This window comes from Fundulus heteroclitus, chromosome 23 (genome assembly GCF_011125445.2).
Source record: "Fundulus heteroclitus isolate FHET01 chromosome 23, MU-UCD_Fhet_4.1, whole genome shotgun sequence".
Lineage (NCBI taxonomy): Eukaryota > Metazoa > Chordata > Actinopteri > Cyprinodontiformes > Fundulidae > Fundulus > Fundulus heteroclitus.
The window spans coordinates 34,430,866-34,455,011 of NC_046383.1; the positions used below are offsets into that span (position 1 = coordinate 34,430,866).

Consider the following 24,146-nt stretch of genomic DNA (forward strand, 5'->3'; position numbering starts at 1 on the left):
GCAATACGCGATTAATTCGAAAAACTCTGCAAATTATTCTTGCACCTTCCGCAACAGGTTGCAGTCGTAAAAATGGACATGGCTACGGCAGACTTCCCATCTCCTCCGCTTATACAGCCGTGATCTAATCTTGTTTACATGAAACAAGCCTGCTCTGGAGCAGGTTCAAGCTGGCGCACTTGTTGCTATGACAACAAGTGCAGGAAGTCTTTCGAAGAACCAAACGATCCAAGATCAGGCCAAATCGTCAACAATGAAATCCTGCTAACTGAGTTAGCGACGTACGAAGAACGGACCCCTGATCTCAGTTAAAGCTGGTACACCAGAAACTCACCTGGTTCCCTTTGTTTTTCTTTTCTAACCTTCATCTGTCAGACTGAACCGACGGTAATAAAGCGGCACTGTAAAATAACGGTTCAGTAGGAAATTTTTTTATTTTTTGTTTCTCCTTTTATTTAACCAGGTAAAACCCCAATGAGATCCAAATCTCATTTGGGACCTGGGCAGAAGATGTGCAACACAACCACCTGGTTATGCAAAAGTAAAACGCATCAAGAAATAAACACGAGATTAAAACAAGTTACAAAATTCAAAAGCAATGACGCAGATTAACTGAATCACGTTGCTTGTCTGTAAGAATCGCTTGAAATAATTTCAAAGAGATAAAATGCGACATCTTGAGTTCAGACTGAAACTGACTCCATGCTATTGGAGCCATGACACTGAAAGCTTGTTTTATGTATTTATTTCATTTAAATCTTTGCAAAATATGTAAATACAAGTGAGAACCACACATTATAAAACAGGATGTACAAAAAAGGCAACAGGAAGACAACAATAGATCAGGGTAAACAAAAAGAAACACAAGACACAAAAGTGAGTTATAAGTTAATTTTTATTAAGAAATTTTAAAGTCTTTATTGCCTTTTTATTACCAGAGTCTGAGATTGTTTCAAAATAAAGTTTGAGGTCATTTATAAAAAAAAAAAAAAAAGTGGTTCCCTTTTCATTATTTTGCTTTTGTGAATATGAAACTTTGCTATGAACAAAATTAGATTTTGATAAATCTTTTGAGCTGCAGTCTGTAAAACCAAGCAAAACTTTTTTTGAAATACAAAAGAAAATTAGGTTTTATTCCTTCAGATGTGAAAGCAGGAATATCTTTCCAAACGTTTTGTGACCAAGGATCCACTTGTCTCTGGATGAAGTTTACAGAAAGAGCAGGAAACATCTATTAACTACTTTATATTTTTGTAGGAATTGTATGGTGGCATAAAAATTATGAATTAATTTAAGAGAAACATCTTTAACTGTTAGTCAGAAAATGTTTCCGTGGAAGAGACAAGATTTCACCCCAGTTAAGATTCTGGATGAAGTTCTTATATATAGGTATGGAGGATGGGGATGACCCGATGTGAAATACCACACTGTACGTCTTGTTTAGCTGTTTCTGTTCGTGGAACCCGCAAAATAATATGAATGGGTTCTTCTGCCTCTGATTGGCTGTAAAGCACAGAGTTCATAACAGCTTTTTGTGCATAAAGATAAAACATTTTCTATAAATGCTGAATAAAAACAGAATTCCAGGCTGGAGCGTCTGCAGCGGATCTGTTGTGTTTTTTTTTTACTGGCATGTGACGTCATCGACTATGATCGCCCTGATTGGCCGACTCGGAACCCCTCCCACTGACACTCTTCCCACCGAGTTCTCGTCCAGCAGACCGTAACGGGGTGGACCCTCTCTGTTTTATTGAGCCCAGAGGTTTATAATTAGATAATTTATAGTTTTATAATTTTATAAATTACACACGGCACTGACTGAGACCGCTGCGGACTCCACCCGCCGCCCTCCGCCACGAGGTTCCGGTCCCGGAAGCTGTAGTTCAGAGAGGAACTACAGCTGGCGCGGTTTACGGCACGTCGCGAAGCAGAGAAAACACGTTCTGGTAAGAAAATAGCGTTCGTGACTGATTAGCTGGTTCTAACGTCCTGGTTTAGACCAGAACCCGGATTACACCAGAACTGTACTGCTGGGAGATTCTGGTTCTGGACCAGCTGTCTGTAACGATGAAGGCGAAGGAAGATGTGATCAGTGTTCATGTCTCTGGCTGGAACCAGAAGGAACTGAGACAGTTTAGATCAACCCTGCGGGTCCAAACACCTTAATTAACGGGTTCATTACCTGAAATCTGGGACCAGAATAAAGGGTGAAGGAAACCTTGGATGTAGACAATTAATCAGAGATGAAACAAAGCAAGACCTGTTGAACAAAGTCCTGCACTGCACCAGGTTCTGTTTGAGGTTCTGAAACTGTTCATGGCCTTAAATCTACAACCAGATGCCCCAAAATCTGGACCCGGGTTTCATTTGACCCCCAGAGAGCTGCTTACTCGGTATTCATGGACCAGGACCAGAACTCTGGACCCGACTCACAGAAAACCTGGAGTCATTTGGGCGACAGGGTCCACCCTGGTCACACAGACACGTGGAAAAAGACCAATAAAAATGTTTTTAAGTGTTTTTCTCTTGGCTACCAAGATAACTTCTAAATGTTAATGTTTTGGAAACGGCGGCAAAAAGCAAGAGAAGAAATTTAAATCTGAAACACTAATTTTGCATCACACCTATGGTAGTTACCGTAAGTTAATTTTAGTTAGATTTTTAATTTAGTGAAATTTTCCTTGGAATAAAGTAACTGTCTGTGCTTTACCTATCAGATAAATTAACAACACATTTTAAGTGGGATTAAAACAAGGAAACAAAGTATGAGTAAAACACAAAAGTGTGGAGTGTAATAGGACCCTATGAATTGTTGTTAGAATAAGATATATTTATTTTTGCCGTTTTCCCATGTTCTGCTTGTTTGATGCAAGCCCCCCAATAATCTGCAGAACTTAGATTAACAGTTTTTAACACTGCTGTTCATTTTGAGTTAGGACAGATTAAACAGGCTGAACGTGGGATCAGTTCTCTCGTCTTTGTTGCTTTTGCATTTATAATTTTTCATGTTTACCTTTTGGATGCCGTGAATGGTGCTTTATGTTTTTATCTTTTAAAAATAGTGTAAACTTCACAGATTCTTTCTATTTCTCTCCCTGTCAGCTGCTATTGAAGGCGCAGCTGTGCTGATTTGGGGGGAAACAGGAGAACGGGACAGAGCGGAGTTTTTTTTTGTTTATTCATTTGCTTAAAGAAGTACTAACTGTGTATGAAAGCAGGAGGAGTCAACATTACAATCTAGTAGACACCAATCTGAGGCTCAGTCTAATTCCTGGTGTCTGATCTCGTTCCCCATTGGTGGGTTTTAATTAATAATCTGTTTGTCTGTTCCTGTCACAGATTCTCCTGATGGAGGCGCCGCCCTGCAGGCAGCTGGGGGAACTGCAGCCAGAGCAGGAACGCAGCTCCTCCGCTGTTGTCGGGCTCAGCCTCTGTGACTCCGCCCCGCTCCTGTGGCGGATCCAGGACCTGAAGACTGTGAGGTCCAGCGGCCTGGTGGGGGCGCTTCTCGGCGCCCTGCCCAGAACCCCCAGACAGAATATCCGACTGGGCCGACCGCTGCTGCTGCTGCCAGAGGAGGAGAGACTGCTGCGGGAACGCCACAGCGCTGCCGCTCTGCCGGCCAGGAACCAGGTCAGGATACGGGTCAAAGCAGAACCTGGTGTGGTTAATGATGTTAAGGTTTACCGCATTCAGTTGCGGATCACCTAGGTTCTTTTCCTAAAAGATGTGGATGTACTGGACTCTCATAAAAAAACGATGCGAGATGAACTCTTGATAGTGTCCTACTCTCAGCTGCTTCAGTTTATGTGGATGAGCAAAGCCTGCTCAGGATTGGTTTATTACCCTATGTTGTCTTCTGGCTGGCTTCAAGGAAGATAACTGTCCATTTGTTTATGCATGCCACACATCCTTGGGTTCATTTCCCTGGTAACTGTCTTTCGCAGCCACATCCTCCGTTATTTCATAATCCATAACAGCCCCCCTGTTATATGCCCAGAAGGCACATTATAATAATACACCTCAGGGTCAGAATCAGGTGAGAAAACAGAACAGGTGAGATCTAGGTATGTTATAAAACTGGTTAAGAAACAAGGCTGTCACTGCACCAGATAAAGAAAAAGATCAGAACCTGGCAAGTGACCGGACCTGATCAGAACCAGGTTTAGTTGGCAGAATTGGGTTAGGAAGCAGAGCATGTTAGAATCTGGTCAGGTAGAACCCGGTTAGAGATAACATGCTAGGTCAGATAAGCTATCAGAACCACAGACATATATACGTAGACGCGTCATAGGGCGCAGGTTCGCACGTCAACGTCACCGCCATATTGTTTGTGGCAGAAAAAAGTTGAGTTCTGTTGTAGTGAACGTGGATCAGAGAAGATGCCTCATTCCTGTGATGCAATAAATACACACACACACACACATATATATATATATATATATATATATATATATATATATATATATATATATATATATATATATATATATATATATATATATATATATATATATATATATATATATATATATATGCGTGTGTGTATGTGTTATGAATATAAGGATCAATTTGTTAAATCTAAACATTGTTGTCTTCATTATTTCGTAAAACCGTGTCACATGTGAACCTTTAGGAACAGACTTTCTGGGTGAGTATTAAAGAGGTAAATTTAATAATATGAGGAAAAAAAAGTCATAGGTCAATAAAGTAAAAATAAACAAACAAACACAAAAGTGATAATGTTATGATAAAAACGTCATATTATGAGAATCAAGAGGGAACATTTCCAGAATAGTCACAGTTTGCAGAATAATTTCACTCCTGGAGTAATAGGGCCAGGTTAGATTATTTTAAATATTTTTATTCTTTACGAGAATAAATTCAGGAGAATGAAGCTAAAGGGATACGAAAATAAACTTGTAATATTACAAAAACAAAAATACTACAAAAACAAAGTATATTCAGAGATTAAAGTCCCTCTGATACTGTTTAAGTGACTGAGTAACTGCAGATTTGCCACATTTAAGATGGCGGACGCTCTGACGCATCGCAGCATAGGCAGAATATACTAGGGTTCATTTCCCTGGTAACTGTCAATGACGCGTCTACGTATATAATGTCTATGGTTAGAGCCACATTAAGTTGACCTCTGAACCCAAACCATGCCTAGGGGCGGAGCTTTACCTGCAGTTGATGAATGGGCGGGGCTTCAGCTGTAGGGAGTGAAACCGTGTGATTCCTAGTGCTGCCAGGAGGCAGTGAGGCTTTTTCTGCAGGTGACTATTGAAGGTGCGCTTGTTTTATTGTTGCTGTCAGGATGCAGTGGGCACGGAGCTCCAGCAGCGGTATGAGGAAGAGGAGCAGAGAAGCTACGAAGAGCAGAGCATCCTCGCTCTGGAGGACAGGAGGTCGGCGCTGCTCCGAGCCATGACATCATCATCCGGTACTCGTCTTACTATGGTGGAGGTTCTTTGCTGCTGTAGTCCAATCTAACGGTTCTGGTTGTGGTCCACAGGCTCTGAGTGTGGAGCAGGCTCAGATGAGGCTCTGCAGGGCCGTCTGCTGGCGCTCGGGCAAAACTTCACCTTCCCTCGCTCAGCGCTGGCGGTGCAGCTGAGCACAGCGAGGGCGGGGCTTAGCCACTGTCAGGAAGCTCGCGCCTTCCTGCAGGCGGACTGGCCAATCAGAGAGCAGGACAGTCCCCGCCGTGAAGCCAGGTACCAGGTGTTCAGAGACCTGCGGGGGCGGGGTTTCTTCCTGACCTCTGCAGGGAAGTTTGGAGGAGACTTTCTGGTGTATCCAGGTGAGCATGAACACCTGGTCTCCTCTGTTTGTCCCGTCTGGGCTGCCGTCCTCCAGCTGACTCCTCCTCTTCCTCCTCCTCCTCCTCCTCCTCCTCCTCCTCAGGTGACCCGCTGCGGTTCCACGCCCACTTCATCGCTGTCTGTCTGACTCTGGACGAGTCCATCTGCATGCTGGACGTCCTCTGTGTGGCCCGACTGGGCTCCAATGTGAAGAAGACGGTCCTGCTGTGCTCGCCGGCGCCGGACGGCCCGGTCCACTACACGTCGCTACAGTGGAGCGGGATGGTGTAGCGGTGGGACGGGGGGGGGGGCACTTTCAGCTGAATTCAGCGACACGAGGGAAGGACAAGGACCTAATTTTGATTAATCCATCATAATCCAGAACACAGACATTTAAACGGATCAGAACAAAGCAGCTTTAGTTATGGGTCCGGTCAGAAGTCTGGCTCATGGACTGAACTGACTCAGAGGGTCATTAAAGCTTCTTGGGCCCCTGGCAGCAACCTGGGGCCCTTTAACTCTGAGCTGATGTAAGATGGTGTGGAGATTTTCTTTTTGTCCTCTAACTTTTCTCATCTTTGTGCAAAGACCCCCCAAGTCCCCTGAGAGATTCTCCTTTGGGTTCTGGAGCCTTTTGACCCATTAGGCTGGTACCAAAATGGCACGACTGACTCTCAGGGGCCAGGAGATCATTGTTCATTAGAAAAGTCGTTATTAAAGCGGAAACTCTTCGGATGATTAAAAATGTTCATTATGAAGACTTTTTTAGTTAAACAATAACCTAATTTATTCACAACACAAAGGGAAACATGTCTCAGACGTCTGAATAGAAAGAAAACTGCTCTGATCGAAGCATCATAGCGCGGGTCAATAAAATTATGAGTTTTAAATTTTTTTTTTTTTTATTTATTTGCAATTAAAAACCATTCTGCAGCTGAATCTATTCCTTTTTCTCTGGGATTTATCGTTTCCTTGGATGAACCCTTTGACTGGTCACCTCATCTTCAGGTTCCGCTGATAGCTGCCACCAGTAGGGGGCGCTGTAACGCGACCTGTTCACTGACCTATATTATACACTGAAGTGCTGATTTTGCCGAAAAACTGAAGTCACTGGCCGCCATCTTGCTCCTCCCTACTCTCATAGAATCCCACAGGATTTGGTTGCAACAACAAGCAGTTTTCTGGCTGTGTGAAAACGTTTCACAGGTAATTCTACAGTCAGTGGATGTACAAACACTATCAACTACTAGGAAATTAGGTGCTGAAATATTTTACATGTTATTCATAGTGTGTGTGTGTGTGTGTGTATGTGTATATATATATATATATATATATATATATATATATATATATATATATATATATATATATATATATATATATATATGTGTGTGTGTGTAAATATGTTTTTGTATATTGTTATTTATATATATTTATATATATGTATGTAAATATGTTTTTGTATATTGTTATTTATATATTTATAAATGTTTTATTTATTTATATATATAAATTAATAAAATGCAAAATATTTCAGCACATGACTCTCTCAGTACTTGATAGTTTTAGAACATAACATAAAAGTATATGGCATTTGACATTTTAAAAGTCTTAAGCCCCCCTGAACATGAGAAAATCCTCATTATTCGATGCTGTAGCGCACATATTCCCTAGTTACTGGGGGGAAATAGGGAGTACCAATATGGCGGCTGGTGGCTTCAAAGTGACTCGTTCTTACAGCGGCTATTAGCACTCCAGTGTATAATATAACTCAGTGGACCTGTTGTCTGCTCAGTAGAACGGGTCCGTCCCATTCCAGTCAATGGCGGCTCCGTCCCATTTTGTCCTGATGGTCATCTCCAGGGACGGGAACCTTTTCTCCGGGTCTGCCTCTGTAGACAGGGCCTCCCAGTGGTGGGAATGAGTATCTGCGAGAGAACACGCCTGTTTTTGAACAACAAATGGCTTAACAGACCTGAATCACAGGTAACGGCGCTGTTTACCGACGGTTAGCCGGGTTGTGGACCTCTGGCAGTTCTGGCCGTTGTAATAGTAGAGCTGGAACTGGTGCTCCATCCTCCAGTCGGACAGCAGGGACCGGTTCAGGCTGAACAGAACCGAGTAGGTGCTGTTGATGCAGCAGACCCAGACCGGAAACCTGGGGGTCTTCAGCATGCTGCCCACCTGCAGGAACGTAGAACGTTTTGTTCAGGTGATTAAATGAGTAACTGTGAATCTTACGGAGCGTTCTCCTGTTCAGGGCCTCCCTGGATGTTAGCGTTGCCTTTTTCTGGCGGTCAGTGGGCGAGCGGCGGGGTACGCACTGCCAGGTCAGTCCATCACAGAGACACAAGCAACCACCCACACATACACACCAGAGCAATTTAAAGATTTAACAATTAATCTAATTATGTTTTGGACTGTGGGAGGAGGCCAGAGCACCTGGAGAACACTTGTGGCATGCTCAGGGAGAATATGCTAAATCTATGCCATTAAAACATGCCGAAAATAAAATCCAACAACATTGTGCTTTTTTGTCTCTCTTGTTGTGTCTCTGTTCTGTCTTCTGTAACCCCCAGTCGGTCGAGGCAGATGACCGTTCATACTGAGCCTGGTTCTGCTGGAGGTTTTCCTTCCTGTTAATGGGGAGTTTTTCTTCCCACTGTCGCTTCATGCATGCTCAGTATGAGGGATTGCTGCAAAGCCATCAACAATGCAGATGACTCTTCCTGTGGCTCTACGGTTCTTCAGGAGTGAATGCTGCTTGGAGAGACTTTGATGCAATCAACTGGTTCACTTACATAGGAATTTATTTGACCAATCTGTATAATATGATTGAACTTGATTTTGTAAAGTGCCTTGAGATGACATGTTTCATGATTTGGCGCTATAGAAATAAAATTGAATTGAATTGAATTGAATTTCAAGTGTTCAAATACTGACAAAATGGGACAGGAACACTGTATCCGGGACTTTTTGTGCAGTGACTGCAGTGATATAACCAAACAGACTTCGTAACAACGGCTATACTGCCCCTGCTGGCCGGGAGGACGCAGACAGGTGAAAAATGAATGTAGCAGTAATTAAAGAAGGTGACTTGTTTTTCAAACTACTCTATGGTGGAGAGTTAGTTACCTGTGGCAGCCCGCCTCGGTCCATCTGCTCCCGGCTCCAGTGAAGGTAACCCACATCGCTGCGAGACAGGACGCCCTGCAGGGGGCGCTCCAGCGGCTGGCCGTCCTCCCCAAACTGCAGCGTCCCGTTGAAAACGTGAGTGCTGGCCCTGCCTGTCAGCAGCAGGTTGAGTAAAGCCTGCAGAGATACCAGCATCATGAACAGAACCAGAGCAGCAGGTGACACCTCCTGGACCCGTTTGTTCATCCATCAGGGTCCAGTTCTGCAGAGCGAGGAGTTAGCAAGGATAAAAGAGACCCGGGGAACGTTTAAAGGCGTCCGCCAGAACCATTAATGCTAGTTTCAGGTGATCCACATGGCAGGAAGTCTAATCAGCACACTGGTGGAAACCCCTTCACAGGATCCACTCTACCTGGGACAGGTGAGCATCTTACCTGACGACACACAAAGTTTCCCAGACTGAGGTGCAGCAGATGGGAAGTGTTGGACTCCAGATCGTCCCTGAGCCTGGAAGGAAAAAGAAGAACCAGGGTGAAGTTGCAGAGCTTCTCTGACCTGAGGTTCTGCAGTAAAACCAGACAACCAGAGTAAAGTCCTAACTTTAACTTTAATTAACCCCTGCTGGTCTTGGCCCTAATTCAGTTTAACTCAGATTTACAGCGACTGTTTGGTCTCTGAAGTCCAACAACATAGAGTGTTACCTGTCGACCGTCCGGGAGCAGATCAGGCTGTACAGGAACAGGATGACTCCATGACTCCCCTCCTCTTTAAACTGCAAACACACATAGAAAAACCTGATATTTAACGGTTTTCCAGGCCTTAAAGTCCACCTCAGTCCACGCATCCGACCTGAAGACCTTCCAGCTACATAGAATCAGAGCAGAATGGAATCGGTGCTGATTTCTGGATTTACTCACACACTGAATGTGGTCCAGGATGAACTTCCAGACGTCCTCCTTCTTGTTGAAGGTGAACAACTGGAGCTGAAACGCATCACGGAGTCGATATGGATGATGGCGCGCCACACGGAGCAGGGCAGAGAATCTGGACAGAACTGACCTTCTCCGTGAAGTTGTCCAGCTTGTAGTCCAAGTGAGGAGTGATGCAGTAGTCCTCGGACACCAAGGTGACGGTGGCCCGCTCCTCCTGACCGGCCAACCACAGGCTGTCAGAAAGTGCCGCTGCGAGCGCCTTTTCCTGGTCCCTCTGTCCCACCTGACTGAGGCTGGCGGAGGAGACACGTCACTCTCCACTGAATTAATCCCATTCATTTTTATACAAAACAAAGAGAATTTCCTAATGGAAGCGGAGTGGTCTCTCCAGGTTCTGTTGCTCAGACTGGTTCCAGGCTTCCAGAGGCGGGTTTGTTAACTTCCATCAACTTTTTCTTTGGGAAAGTAGCTACTTGTTAAGAGGGTTTTAGGAATGATGATCTTTACAGATTAAACCCAAAGTTCCCACACTGTATGGAACCCTGAAGGTAGGCCCGCGCGCTTTAGCAGGCCCGTATTAAGACAATGTGGTGCCCCTGGGCACTATACCTCAAAGCCCCCCCCCCCTTACCCGTGCTGTCCTCCGGTCAAAAACATCAGACATAATCAAGGGGATTTCTGTAATGTAATTTACTATTTACTAACTTACAAAACTACATAGGCATATTATGAGCAGTGAGCAATATTGAAATATCTCATTTTAAAATGTTGAAATCAAAAAAATCTTGATTTATTTATCATTTATTATTATTGTGACATCAGTGTTCACAAAACAAATAATGCATGGTCTTTCAACAATTTCAAGTAAATAATATAACAATTTATGAAAAATATATTTTTAAAGCATGTGTCATGTGGTTGGTGCCCCTGGGCACTGGCCCCCTGGCCCTTAAGGATAATCCGGCCCTGGCTTCAGCCCTGTACCTTCATCTGATTGGCCACACAAACCATCCAATCAGAGAGCAGATGGTTGGTTTGGAGACGGATGATGAGTTCCTCAGATCCTCAGGTGGATCCACCTTGTGTTAGAGAGCGAACAGAACCAGATAAAGACCTCTGATGTTCTGACGGTTCCAGTTCTGATAACTCTGACCAAACTGATCCTTCAAAGGTTAAGCTTCACAATCAGGAGCCGAGCTCTGAGCTCCATGACTGGACAGGTAAGTTTATATCTACAGGTGGTTTTGACTCCAGTTGACTCTGTGGCTGTCTCTATTTCAGCTAGCCATGTTTCAGGTGTCATGTGATCTTGTGTGCACAGGTGAAGGTGTCATGTCCGGACATCTGTACTCACCTGTTCAGCGTCCGTCTGTCTGTGCCGCCTGGTCGGCTGAACAGCAGGTACTTGATGATGCGAGCCTGGATGACCATCTGAATAGCGCGGGCTCCACCCTGAAACACAACACCTGTGCAGGTGAGATGACTCAAGCTGACCAAAACTCAGCCTGATAGAAACAAAACTGTGTCTGGCTCAACAGATGTTGGTTGGTCTTTTTAAAATTCAGCCCTGACAAATAAAATCTTGCTTGGACTGATTAAAACTTTCTCTGGACAGACAAGAACTTTGCTTGATACAACCAAAGCCCAGCTTCAACAAACTAAAACTCTTGGTGGTCTGACTCAAAGTTAGCTTCAGCCGACTAAAGTTCAGTTTCTTTAGACTGAAACTACGGTTGGTCTTGCTAGAATTCAGCTTCAGCAGACAAAACTTCAGCTTAGTCTAACCAAAGTTTGGTCCCAGTAAACTTCAGCCTCAGCTCTGCCCGGTATCATCAAAATGCTGCGGCCTTCAACATCAACAATGGGGAAAAACACCTTCTGCACCGTCTTACCAGAAGTAACGGGTCTACCCAGATAAATTCAGGGGTGCCAACCAGTTACCTGGCCACAGGCTGGGCCTGGTAGCTGATTTAGTCAACAGATACTTTGTAAAACCCATAAGCTCATTTCAGGTGAGGTATTTTATTCTTCGTGATGTCATAGCCCCGCCCCTGACCAAACCAAAGGTAAGTCAAATGTAACAACAAAGTGCATCTTTTGATGTATTTCAGTGATTGCACAACTTGACACAAACAGGCCCAGGATGATAGGGAAAATATTTTCGCTGTTTAAATCTTTTTTTGTTGTTGCATAGATGAAAGCATTTCAAGGAAAGCGGTGCAGCTCAGTTGGACCTTTTCCCATTGTGGCTACACCTTTAAGAGGATAACACAGAGCTGACAGGGAACGTGTTAAACCGACTGTGAATCAGTTTATATCCACTAACGTGAGTCGGTGTACCAGGATTTGCATGGGTAAAAGGAATTTGTGCTGCCAGGGCACCAAAACCTTACCTGACTCCGTCAGATGGATTTGCTCCGCATATCCATCTGGAAACCTTCCGTTGAAGTAATTTTGGGAAGGGGCGAAAATACTGGTTAGCTGATTGGCCTATGTTGGTGATAGACGGGCCAAATAAACCAATCAGATCAACGAAGCATATGACGTACTAACAGCGACGACGAAAAAACAACCACAAGCTCTTGCCGAAACCAGTCGGGAGAAGAGCAAAAACATCTTTTCCTCTGAGAAAAGCCTCCAGAGCAGTGTTTTGCTCTTCTTTCAGTGAAGAAATACTCTGTAATTCCGATAAAACTTGCTCGATAGCCACGCTAACGCTAGTTTCATCGGCTGAAGCCGCCATGTTCTTTAGACTGAACTGTCGCGCTTCTGGTTGCGTCACACCTCAACCCGCCTCAAAGCCAACGCTGATTGGACGTTCGTTTGGTGAACGGCTCCAAATTTTCTTCAACGGAAAGTAGCCAGACTGATCTGCGAGTGAAACCTTGAAAGCTCGCGAGATCAGGATGGTCTCACGAGGCTAACCAAAACCTGCTTTTGCCCAAGGACCCAAGTCCTCCATGATCCGGTTCTGGCAAAAGGTGTATAAAACCCAGCAGCTAGGCGTCTTGACTTCTGCTGTAAACATCTGTGAAAGTTCGAGTCACTTTCAGAGGCTCAGTGAGTTCAGGTAAGGTGCTGTGATGGGATGCCGCCTGCACCAGGAGTCCAGTTGTGACCCATTTACTCGCCACTGTTAAAGCAACCACAACCACAGAAACTCAGTAGGTCTGATGGAAAAGCCACAGAGTGGAGGATAGTCCATGCTGAGGCACAGAGAATCCTCTACTTTTCTCCAGGGTCCACAGCTACAGACCTCCAAACTTCAGAACATAATTAAAGCTCAGAGCAGATCATCATTTATCTGTAAGGTCAGGAGTATCTGGGTTTCTCACCCTGTCGGCCTCCAGAGCGTACGACAGCTCAGAGCCTGGATCTCTGAACTGAAAGAAAGATTTCCGCCACTCGTAGTTGAAGACGTGAAACGTTCCCCCAAAGAGAATCCTCCTCAGGCTCTGAGGAAAAAACAGAAACACTTTTAATTCAATTCAATTTTATTTATATAGCTACAATTCATGATACATATCATTTTAAATCTCTTTCCAAAGTCAGCTTCCATCAGATCCTCCAGGTTGGTGAGAGAGTTTCCTCTCTAAGGAAACCCAGCAGGTTGCATCAAGTCTCTCCAAGCAGCATTCACTCCTCCTGAAAGAGCGTAGAGCCACAATGGACAGTCGTCTGCATTGTTGATGGCTTTGCAGCAATCCCTCATACTGAGCATGCATGAAGCGACAGTGGAGAGGAAAACTCCCCTTTAACAGGGAGGAGAACCTCCAGCAGAACCAGAACCAGGCTCAGTGTGAACGCTCATCTGCCTCCACCCACTGGGGCTTAGAGAAGACAGAGCAGAGACACAGAAAGCACAGAAGCTCACATTGACCCAGGAGTACTTTCTATGTTAGAGAAGACAGAGCAGAGACACAGAAAGCACAGAAGCTCACATTGACCCAGGAGTACTTTCTATGTTAGAGAAGACAGAGCAGAGACACAGAAAGCACAGAAGCTCACATTGACCCAGGAGTACTTTCTATGGTAGATGGTAATAGTGGATGATCTGACCAGATGTACCTGCTATGAAGAGAAAAATGACAGAGAACAAAAATGTAGAAGATGAAATAACAACAAACAATGCAGACTGGAGAACAGTAGGAACATTTCGGAACTTTTACACACCTGATTGCTGTCCACTGAAAATTAGCCAGCACAGTCAAAATTAACGCTCTATGAAGATGAGGGTAAAGATAGTCCACCCTTGCTGCTTCTACAGGTTTCAGGTAAATTCATGTATCATCCTGATTGAACACCTGATTATTGGACTGATAAACTGAGACCAGTGATGGAAATGAATCGGCTCAGCCTGAAGACATGCACCAGACACTTCTTTTTCATTTAATGCTCTAAAACTGAAAAGTCCCACTTTTCTAAATCCATAAATCCATCAACAAATACTTATTTGTTGGATTTACTTTATGTTGGATGTAGTGAACATCAGATAAATGTCGGAGACACAAGCTTTGATCCAACTCCTTCATGTCCTGTTGGATTCTAAACTACCACCTCTGTCAGTGAATCTGCAGCACATTTGCCCATTTATGGTGAATGTTTGTTTGATTTAAATCAAAATAGCAAAAAGAGCAGGTTTACAAGATAAAATCAGGATCTGCAGACAAGAGTTCATTAGAAACTGGAAATCTGTAGCAACCAGTGGGTCTCTGTGAGCTGCTCACCATCAGTGTGAGGAGAAAGGAAAATCATTTCTAGGTGGTTGTTTTCTTTCTACCCTGCGTATCGCTTAACGCCAAATGTCTTCATATTCTCCCTGAGTGGAGATGCAATGCCTCTGGTGGTAAACTAAGGAAGGTCTCAATTTGATGTTCTGGTTTTGAAACAACAGTGTGTAAGGGATGCAGGAGAACGCCTCTGCTCCCTGAACAGAACCTGACATATGCTTGCAAACTGCATCTGAATGAAACAAAAGACTTTTAGATCAATGTCCTCTGGACAGATGAGCCTAAAGACATGTTTGGGCACAATGTACAACTGCACGTTTTACAGAAAACCAAACACTGTATCAAAACAAACACATTGTGCCAATTATCAAGCACAGTGGTGAAGGAATGATGGGGTAGTTCTGTAGTCACAGGACATGGACAGCTTGCAGTCAGTGAGTGGACCATAATGCCTTCTGTAGACCAAGGTATTCTAGCATCAAATGTGAATCCATCTGTCCAACAGCTGAAGCTTGGACCAAACTGGGTCATCAACAGAACAACGATCCCAAACACAGCCGCAGATCCAGGACAGAATAGCTCAAAATGGAAAAGAAACCAGGTGCTGCAGTGGTCGGGTAAATATCCAGACCTACCTCACTATGTCAGCTTTATTCACAGAGCAATTTAAACACCCATAAAACCCAAGTGAAGTGTACAGAATAAAAGAGCAGTAACAGTAACATCTCAGTTAAAAATAAAATTAATAAAACAATGGTGTAATTATTCACAGCAAAGTAAAATATAAAGATAAAATATAAGAATAAAAAATGAATTTAAAAGTCAACTTCTCAGATGATGTCAAAGGCCAGGAAGAAGAGATGGGTTTTAAAAACAGACGTGGATTAAACCTTTCTGATGTCTACAGGAAGCCCCTTATGACTAGCCTCGTGAGACCATCCTGATCTTGCGAGCTTTCAAGGTTTCACTCGCAGATCAGTCTGGCTACTCTCCGTTAAAGAAAATTTTGGAGCCGTTCACCAAACGAACGTCCAATCAGCGTTGGCTTTGAGGCAGGTTGAGGTGTGACGCAACGAGAAGCGCGACAGTTCAGTCTAAAGAACATGGCGGCTTCAGCCGATGAAACTAGCGTTAGCGCGGCTATCAAGCAAGTTTTATCGGAATTTCTTTGCTGAGCTAACGAGTCTTTACCTGCAGCAGCAAGAGTAGCTTGGCTTGTGGTTGTGTTTTCAAAGCATGTTGACGAGTACGTCATATGCTTTGTTGATCTGATTGGTTTATTTGGCTTGTCTATCACCAACATAGGCCAATCAGCTAACCAGTATTTTCGCCCCTTCCCAAAATTACTTCAACGGAAGGTTTCCAGATGGATATGCGAAGCAAATCTATCTGGCGGAGTCAGGTTACCTTATGACACCCAGGCATAAAGACTGAAGGCTTAGAGAGTTGGAGTCCTCCTCCTTTAGCGGGAGATGGTATCATCTGCCCAACAATGAGAGGAAATCCCATATTTTCCACAAAAAAAGGCAAGAGGAAGCAGGTATAGCGTGAGGAGGGCGGGGACTAAAACAGAGCCCTGCGGGACCCCATACAAGGAAGGAGGAGAGGACAAGACATGGACGCTGAGGCAGACACAGAAAGAAGGACCTAAACCAGTACCGCAGATATGCCTCCACTGCTGCAAACGAGAGACTAAAATCCTATGGTAGACTGTTTTAAAAGCAGCCTATAACTCTATAAGCCAGAGGATAACAGTCACCAAGGTCAGATGCTAAAAATATAAATAACCTTAAAAAGGGTGGACCTCAGATACCTCCACCATCATACTAGCCCCCCGAAACAGTCAGTGGCTGCCTGCCTTAACGGCTTTAGGCCGGTAGCTCTGACTGTAGTCATTATGAAGTGCCTGGAAAGACGCGTTCTAACGCACATCAAACCAACACACTCTCAATTCACACCAGTGGACACCAGTACTGACAAACAGAAGACGTCATTTCCAGTGACCGCCACTCCACCCTGCAGACAGTCAGACTGGGACCTCATCACTCCGCCACTCCGTCACTCAGCACTGGGATACCCCAAGGCTGTGTGCCGAGCTCCCTTCTCCTCTCACAGGACACAATTTACTGTTTACCATCCAACAAAACCAATATTATCACATTTGCAGATGACACCACGGTGGTAGGGCTGATTCCTGAAGGCAATGACGGGGCATACAGAGGGGAGATACAGAGACTGATTGGTGTTCAGAAAACAACCTGACACTAAACACCAAAAACACAAAAGAACTCATCACTGACTTCAGGATAAAGGAGCAGCATCAGCCACTCCTCATCAATAATGACAGAGGGGAGCCAGTCTCCAGTTTTGGATTTCTGGGAACACACATCTCAGAGGACCTCGCATGGACATCAAACACCAACGTACTGATGAACAAAGCAGTACGGTACTTCCTCAGAACTCTCATGTTCATCTTCATCAGCTGGACTCCTACCGTTCTTCCATTCAGTGTCCTCGCATGATACATCAGCAGCTCAGCAGGAAGAAAAAGTCACTACAATAAATCCTAAAGAAAGGCGGACGCATTACCAAAATAAACCTGCCCCCCTGGAGAACATGCGTTACGACGAAGGACCGGTACCATCCAGCACACAAACTGTTTGTGTCCCATCAGGTGGAAGATACAAGTCAATTAAAGCACGGGCCACAAGACTGGATTACAGCTTTTATCCAAGAGCCACACTGAACTGTACAGGAACACTTAAATTCAAAATTTCAAAGGTTTTTATGGTTCTTTTTCAGATTAAGTTCCAGGATAACATGAAGATCCAACGGAAAAACAAAAGGAGGCGTTACAGTATAACCGTAATACTTTCCACACTGACATGTTTTCTTCACTTTTTTTTACAAAGGAAATCATTCAACATATAGTCTTTAACCAAATAAACAATACTTTTAATTACTGTCGTTTCTGGCATTTTGTATTTGTTAAAAAACCTGATATGTCTTTCTTTCCAAAGAAATTCTTTTAGACTGACTATTATTTACCAATACTGTCAACTTCTTCCCCAGTTTCTCTTAAACAGTCCAAATGCAATTATTCCATATGTTGTATAAATTGTTTTATTAAAAACTCACACCCTTTGAGCAAACCCAAAACAAATGTTTCACCGTTTCGTCATCTCCACACTTCTAGTACAGTTCCTTTTTTTTAATCAAAAACGCTCTTGTCAGTAAACATTTCAGCACCATTTGCCATGTCAGGTCATTACGTGCATTAGTCAATTATTTACTGAAGCCTTCAGACATGGCTTCCTACCGGTGTCGTTTTATTCATTTAGATGTTTGAACGTGCAATTTCCATAACATTGTACAATAACTTGGGTCGGGTCTCTGGGACTACGCGATACAATCCTTTTTGCTCATGGAACAGTACCTGGGTACCATTGTGGAGCGCCTCTGGGTCTCATCATGGATGCTTTGTGCATACAGTGACAATAAAGGTATTTTATCTTATCAGCTTTATTTGCTGTGGCGGTACCGTTTGAGAGCTGTGGAGAAACCCGAATGCACCGAAGCAATAATGGAAAGAAGAGCGGACCAAAATGACTCCACTGCAATGTGAGAATGATGAAGTCAGAGAGAAACTGCTGCTGAGAGTTATTGCTGCTGAAGGATCATGGAGTAGAGTCTGCTCTGTTAAATAAGTAATAACATGGTGTTAAATGTCATGTACTGCTGTTCATCTGCGATATGATCTCATTTGCAGACCTGAGCATCTGATTTACTTTGGATCAGTTGGCCAAAACTTGAGCTCTTAAACAGTGAGTTATTTTATCTTTTTATTTTATTTTTTTGTTGGGAAGCAATAAAAGAGGGGCTATATAAATAAAGTTTACTTACTTATTTACTATTTGTTATTGACAACAATTTTGACTCTTTAAAACCAAGAGAAAAACATTAAAATCAATCAAGAATCATTGAGATTGATTTAATTTGTGTGGGAAAATAAATTAGATCTATCATATTCAGCATTACAAAAACTGCTGCTCTGGCTGCAGCAGTGTCATGTGACCATTTTTCCAATTCAGTTAAATTTTATTTATATAGTTCCAATTAACATCCCATCACCTCAAGGTTCTTTCTAAAGTCAGACTCCATCAGATCCTCCAGGTTGGTGAGAATGTTTCCTCTCTAAGGAAACCCAGCAGGTTGCATCAAGTCTCTCCAAGCAGCATTCACTCCTCCTGAAAGAGCGTAGAGCCACAGTGGACAGTCGTCTGCATTGTTGATGGCTTTGCAGCAATCCCTCATACTGAGCATGCATGAAGCGACAGTGGAGAGGAAAACTCCCCTTTAACAGGGAGGAGAACCTCCAGCAGAACCAGAACCAGGCTCAGTGTGAACGCTCATCTGCCTCCACCCACTGGGGCTTAGAGAAGACAGAGCAGAGACACAGAAAGCACAGAAGCTCACATTGACCCAGGAGTACTTTCTATGTTAGATGGTAATAGAGGATGATCTGCCTCCCCTGATGATGTCACAGCTAACAGAACACCAGACCAGGTGTACCTTCTATGAAGAGAAAAATTACAGAAAATAAAAAGTTAAAATCTGAAATAACAACAAACACTGCAGACTGGAGAGCAGTAGGAGAACTCAGAAGAGTTCCTGTTTATGCCTCTCTGATTCACCAAGCCTACCTCTGTCAGCTGCGGGGTGACCGGTGCTCCTCCGAGGCCCGGAGAGATCACAAGGGTCCGGGGGATGGAGTAGAGAGCTGGGAGGGTCCTGCAAGGGACCTCGTCCTGGTCCTCCTCCTTCCCTACATCCAGCAGCCTCTGCAGAAAGGAGGAAACATGGATCATCTGCTGAAATCTCCACCGCAAAATATCTTGTTAACAATCTCTGCTGACTGCAAACACTCCAGTCAAAAACACAGAGGTAAAACAACTTCTCTGGGTAAACATTAAAAATTGCTTTTTAAACCCTGCAAAATAGGCAACACAGCTTCAAGAACCGTCATTGATTAACAGCTAATGGAACCATGTGGACAAGGGGTTACTTCTGGATTTGTTTGTCGATCAAACAGAGTTCCATTTATATGCTTTGCTGATGTTAACGTTGTTCAGAGATGCTGTCTGCTCCTCTCGGAGCCACCAGGGATGGACTATCGCTGTGGGAACATGGATTGCGGTCAGATAGATCAGTGTTTCAGATTCTTAAAGGAAAAGCAGCATCCAGCCTGATGACAGCGATCGGTCACCGCAGCAAGGCTCTGTGATGGTAGGAGGTTGTATCGTTCCCACTTCCATGGTGACAGTAACACAGAAAGGTCCAGCAGAGATTTCAGAGTGACAAGCGATGCCCTTTAAAGCAGATATTCTCCATGCATTTCTCTCTCAGACAGAGAGAAAAGCACATTCCAGAGGCCGGGCTGAGGAAGATGAGGGTACGTCTGCTGGACTGCTCTGTCCACAGCACACAATGTTGGAGAATTCAGGCCCCTTAGGTTTGTCCAGAAGATGCGCCTGCTGGAAGACGTGGAGAAAATAACACCTGGAGCTCTTCGTAGGCTGGTATTCCTCGAAGACAGAGAGGCTTTAAAAGGTGGCAGCAGATTCAAAAACGTTATAGGCTCTGAAACCAAAGTTTTCCTTCTTTCTGCCACGTATAAAATCCAAATAAGCTCTCCATCAGGCGCCGGAACAGAAGAGAGGAAGAAAAGAGATGTTTTAAAATGTTTCAAGATGAAGAGCATGGAGACCTGAGGCTCTTGCCGTCTGTCCTGTTAAAGTGCTGTGGGAACAAAGCAGCAGAACCTAAAGGACCGATGTAGACTCACATCTGGATTCTTGTTGACTTCATCTTGCAGCAGCTCAATGTAGTCCAGCCCGGAGTCTGTCATCACTACTACCCCTGTCAGAACCACAGTCAGCACCACCATCAGAACCACAGTCAGCAGTACAGCCAGTACGTCTTGCAGCACATTAACTCTGTTCGGCCTTCATGGCTCCGACTCCTCTGCAGTTTAACCCTTCTGATCCCGACCGTTCCAGGACTGACTGTAGTCCAGGATCGACCGCGGTTCTGCAGCACACCTGGGGCGGACAGCTGCTGGTTGGTGCTGCAGTGAAACTGAATCCTCTCTGACTGACACATGATCATCTGGAAGTTGAAAATTGACCCGGCTGCATGTTCTACACCAGCAGAGGGCAGTGGGATCTAATGCTAGAACAGAATACCCAGAACGCCCCGGAACACAACAATCGAATTAGAACCCATCATTCCAACCTATCCAGAACCTTTGATAGTGAAGATCACTTAACAGTTGTAGGTATTAATTAATGAACCCAAATAAATCTGTTTCCAGACACTTACCACACTGTGGTCTGACTGCAGCCTGCTGGAAGAGACAAACAGATTCTGGGTCAGACGAAGGTGAAGAAGAGGATAGTCAGTCATTTAATCAGCTGGATGCTTATAGTTTCTGCAGAGAGTAAACTTTCCTTCGCTGTTGCAGGTTTGACACCTGGACCAGAATCTTCTGAAGCTCCGCCTCCATCTGAAGACAGACATCATAACTTCAGAGGACTTCCACCCATAATTACAACCTATAGTCATTATGATCCAGGATAACCAACAATACAGAAAGGGTGAAAAGATTCATACGCAGCAGGATGATGGGAAGCTGAATGTTAAACAGTATCTCTTCTGTTTGAGCTCCAGCGACTTCTACGTGACTGACCCTCAGGGTGGGAGTGTTATGCTATTACACACTGTTTAAAGTTATTTAAAGTCTAATAAATAACTCTTGGTCTGTTTGATATTGTCCACTGGATATCAGCCCAATCAGCTGATAACAGGACAATAGTTGAAAGGGATTATTTAAGCACTGGTGATCTTTTAACAGCAAACTCTGCACACATAGAATAAAGGAGTGACAACTTCTCTTCAAGTTCAATAATTTATTAACAGAAATAAAATGAACATCACTACAGAATGCTGTTTATCTGAATTAACACTATATTTCAATCAACAAATCTTCTCTACCAGGCTAGTGAAACTCAACTAAATCTACTAGGCAAAATTAAGATAAAACAAAGCTTTTAAACTATGTATGTACAAAGAAACAAAAGGACAAAATAAAATGGTTGATCACCATGAGAGTGATTCAGTGATCCCTGGTTCACTGCAGATCAAAGTTAAAGAACCAAAGTTAATCTTAAAGAATGTAGAATGAGGTTAAATTAGCTTAAGTAAAGAATTATTTGCTCAGTAAGAATCTTTAACTTTAGACGCTTGATTTTATTAATTCAATTCAATTCAATTCAATTTTATTTATATAGCACCAAATCATGAAACATGTCATCTCAAGGCATCTTAATGCGATTATTCATCTGGGAAGCTTGGAGTCGCTGTAGCGATCGGTCACTAAGTGAGTTAATCCTAAAGTTATACCAAAACACCATTAAATCGATATTAATATTTCATATTAATGCAGTAATAATGGTCATAGCACTATTGAACGATGGCAGAGCGAAACGAAAACAAACCTGATGTTTGAAACAAACCATAGTTGCCTATCCGGGAAGAGTGGATGTTATCCGAAAGCTAATAGCATTATGTTAGCGGACATTCAGCACTAATTTAAAAAGGCTTCAAGTCGCATTTTGGTCGTAATGAGCGGACCGGAAAACACAAACATAAATTGGATGATGAGAGTTTCTCCCCAATGTTGCTCCAACGAAGCAATGGGAAAATGAGAATGATTGTCTGTGGGAGCTTGGCTTTATAGCAACGGCACCCTGCTGTGAGGGGAAGTCTCAAATGTCCTTACTTACAACTCAGTCCCGATTTTTCCTCATGACTTGAGTGTACAACAGCAGTCACAGTGATCAGACTCAGTTTTGTGTGTTTGCGAGGATCCTAACTGGACCTCATCATCAGGGCGCAAACCTAAATCTGAACAAGTCTTGTCTGCCCCAGAAAGGTTAAATGATGAGAACATTTTCAGGAGAATGGATGATCTCAGCCATGCTGGTGGCTGAGGTTCAGGTGGAGGAGATTCTATTGTCCTGTCGGTGGAACGATGGTTGGATTCCCTGCTGCAGTGTGTGCCAAAGAGCTGCTGAACTACACACTAAAGTTGCAAATGACACTATTGTTCGACTTTTATAGACATATGGGACCAGAAAAACTCACTTGAACTGGGTTTTGCTCTGGCTACTGTGTGATAATGAGCTTGCATGAATTCAGACTCACCATTCAGATGTTTCAATACATTTACACATCTGTTAACCCATCCACCTTCTGTTTGATATGTGATTAGCCACATGTATAAATTAAACCAAAGATGCAAGCATTCTCTGACCTATTACCTATGTTATTTGTTTATGCAAAATGTCAGCAAGAGATTTAGGATATGATGACAAGAGTAGGCGTGTCTGTAAACATTTTGGATAAATCTAACTGATTCTTAAATTCTCTGCAATTTGGCCCAGGATCTCCAACTCCAGCACTGATACCACTGTCAAAGCCTTTTAGATGTATCCCTGGTCCAATAAACCTCAATCAAATTGCCAAATATAACTTTCTCATGAAGTTCTCCTGGAAATAGGCTAATAGTTTGAGTCAGATGTGTATGAAAATTAGCAGGACAGTGGCTGTCATAGACAGGAGTTGGAGACCCTAGGCTATCACTTTCAGTGTAAAGATCAGGGGTGTCCACATTCAGTTGTCTCATGAGCTCTAGATTTGCGTCTGCTCCTGCAAAACTGATTAAACTTCCTGAAATATACCCCAGATTACATCCTCTGCATGCCACCAAGTTCTGCAGAGGCCTGGTAATAGACTACTCATTGGGTTCAGTTGTGGTGAACCGGAAATGTTTAAAGGAGGCAGGAAAGTAGCCTGTTGAGGTACCAACTTACATGAATGGTAAAATGCCCACCTTACTGACAGAGAACTGATCTAAAAAAAGTAGGCAACTGATTATGTTCAAATTTCTTCCAATGTTTTGTTATTGATGTTTTAATTTCCAGACAACAAAAGACCTTATTGAAAAAGACATTCTGTCTCAAAGTCCTGATCATTGTTAATCAAGGTGGAATAAGATTAATTACTGGCCTGTTCTGCTCAAACTGTTTGAAGAGGATAAGTGAGCCTAACCAACATTTGGTTTGATATAGATCTGTTCAGTCTGACTCTACCTATCAGTGTGGCGTAGATCGAACCTTACCTGCAGTCGATCAAATACCTGAACAGGTCGAGCTCTGCCGCTTCCTTCCTCTCTTCTCTGTCTTCCAGGAAAATTTGTCCTTCCCCCTGTGTCTCTGTGACAACCACGATGATCACAGAGTACCAGTCAGCCAAGTGATTAGCGATGGCTCAGGTTTTTATCCAGTCAGCTCTGACCGTCGGTAAATGTGGACCTCCTGGGACTCGGGGACCATGCTGATGCTCTTAGACGTCTGATCTGTTTCAGGCGCGTAAACGGAAGGCAGCGGAACTCGTTTATTCAGCAAACAAGAAATAAGTCC

At 43.5% G+C, this 24,146-nt stretch overlaps 2 protein-coding genes across 2 annotated transcripts; one reads left to right on the forward strand and one right to left on the reverse strand.

Annotated features, from left to right (window-relative positions):
• Window positions 1-1,667: 1,667 nt before the first annotated feature.
• On the forward strand, window positions 1,668-6,336 carry tsen34 (TSEN34 tRNA splicing endonuclease subunit). The gene is made up of 5 exons (XM_012856979.3): window positions 1,668-1,946; window positions 3,340-3,633; window positions 5,320-5,446; window positions 5,519-5,806; window positions 5,911-6,336. Exons 2-5 carry the CDS (start codon window positions 3,349-3,351, stop codon window positions 6,096-6,098), a joined length of 888 nt encoding a protein of 295 aa, XP_012712433.2. The 5' UTR covers window positions 1,668-1,946; window positions 3,340-3,348; the 3' UTR covers window positions 6,099-6,336.
• A 1,167-nt stretch (window positions 6,337-7,503) lies between these two features.
• Window positions 7,504-20,692, reverse strand: mindy4b (MINDY family member 4B). The gene is made up of 11 exons (XM_036127368.1): window positions 20,450-20,692; window positions 19,308-19,445; window positions 13,210-13,329; window positions 11,229-11,326; window positions 10,002-10,167; window positions 9,860-9,925; window positions 9,644-9,714; window positions 9,377-9,449; window positions 8,943-9,119; window positions 7,811-7,991; window positions 7,504-7,735 (listed from the first exon to the last, which is right to left on the reverse strand). Exons 1-11 carry the CDS (start codon window positions 20,549-20,551, stop codon window positions 7,599-7,601), a joined length of 1,329 nt encoding a protein of 442 aa, XP_035983261.1. The 5' UTR covers window positions 20,552-20,692; the 3' UTR covers window positions 7,504-7,598.
• Window positions 20,693-24,146: the final 3,454 nt, after the last annotated feature.

What these genes read in the sequence shown, in the direction of transcription:
- tsen34 (XM_012856979.3), top strand. Translation starts at nt 3,349, where the DNA reads ATGGAGGCGCCGCCCTGCAGGCAGCTGGGGGAACTGCAGCCAGAGCAG. An exon ending in CTCTGCCGGCCAGGAACCAG is followed by an intron (nt 3,634 to 5,319) that starts GTCAGGATACGG and finishes TGTTGCTGTCAG; the next exon opens with GATGCAGTGGGCACGGAGCT. An exon ending in AGACTTTCTGGTGTATCCAG is followed by an intron (nt 5,807 to 5,910) that starts GTGAGCATGAAC and finishes CCTCCTCCTCAG; the next exon opens with GTGACCCGCTGCGGTTCCAC.
- mindy4b (XM_036127368.1), bottom strand. Translation starts at nt 20,551, where the DNA reads ATGGTGGTGCTGACTGTGGTTCTGACAGGGGTAGTAGTGATGACAGAC. An exon ending in TCACCCCGCAGCTGACAGAG is followed by an intron (nt 13,330 to 19,307) that starts GTAGGCTTGGTG and finishes TTTTTTCCTCAG; the next exon opens with AGCCTGAGGAGGATTCTCTT. An exon ending in GACAGACGGACGCTGAACAG is followed by an intron (nt 10,168 to 11,228) that starts GTGAGTACAGAT and finishes CTCCTCCGCCAG; the next exon opens with CCTCAGTCAGGTGGGACAGA.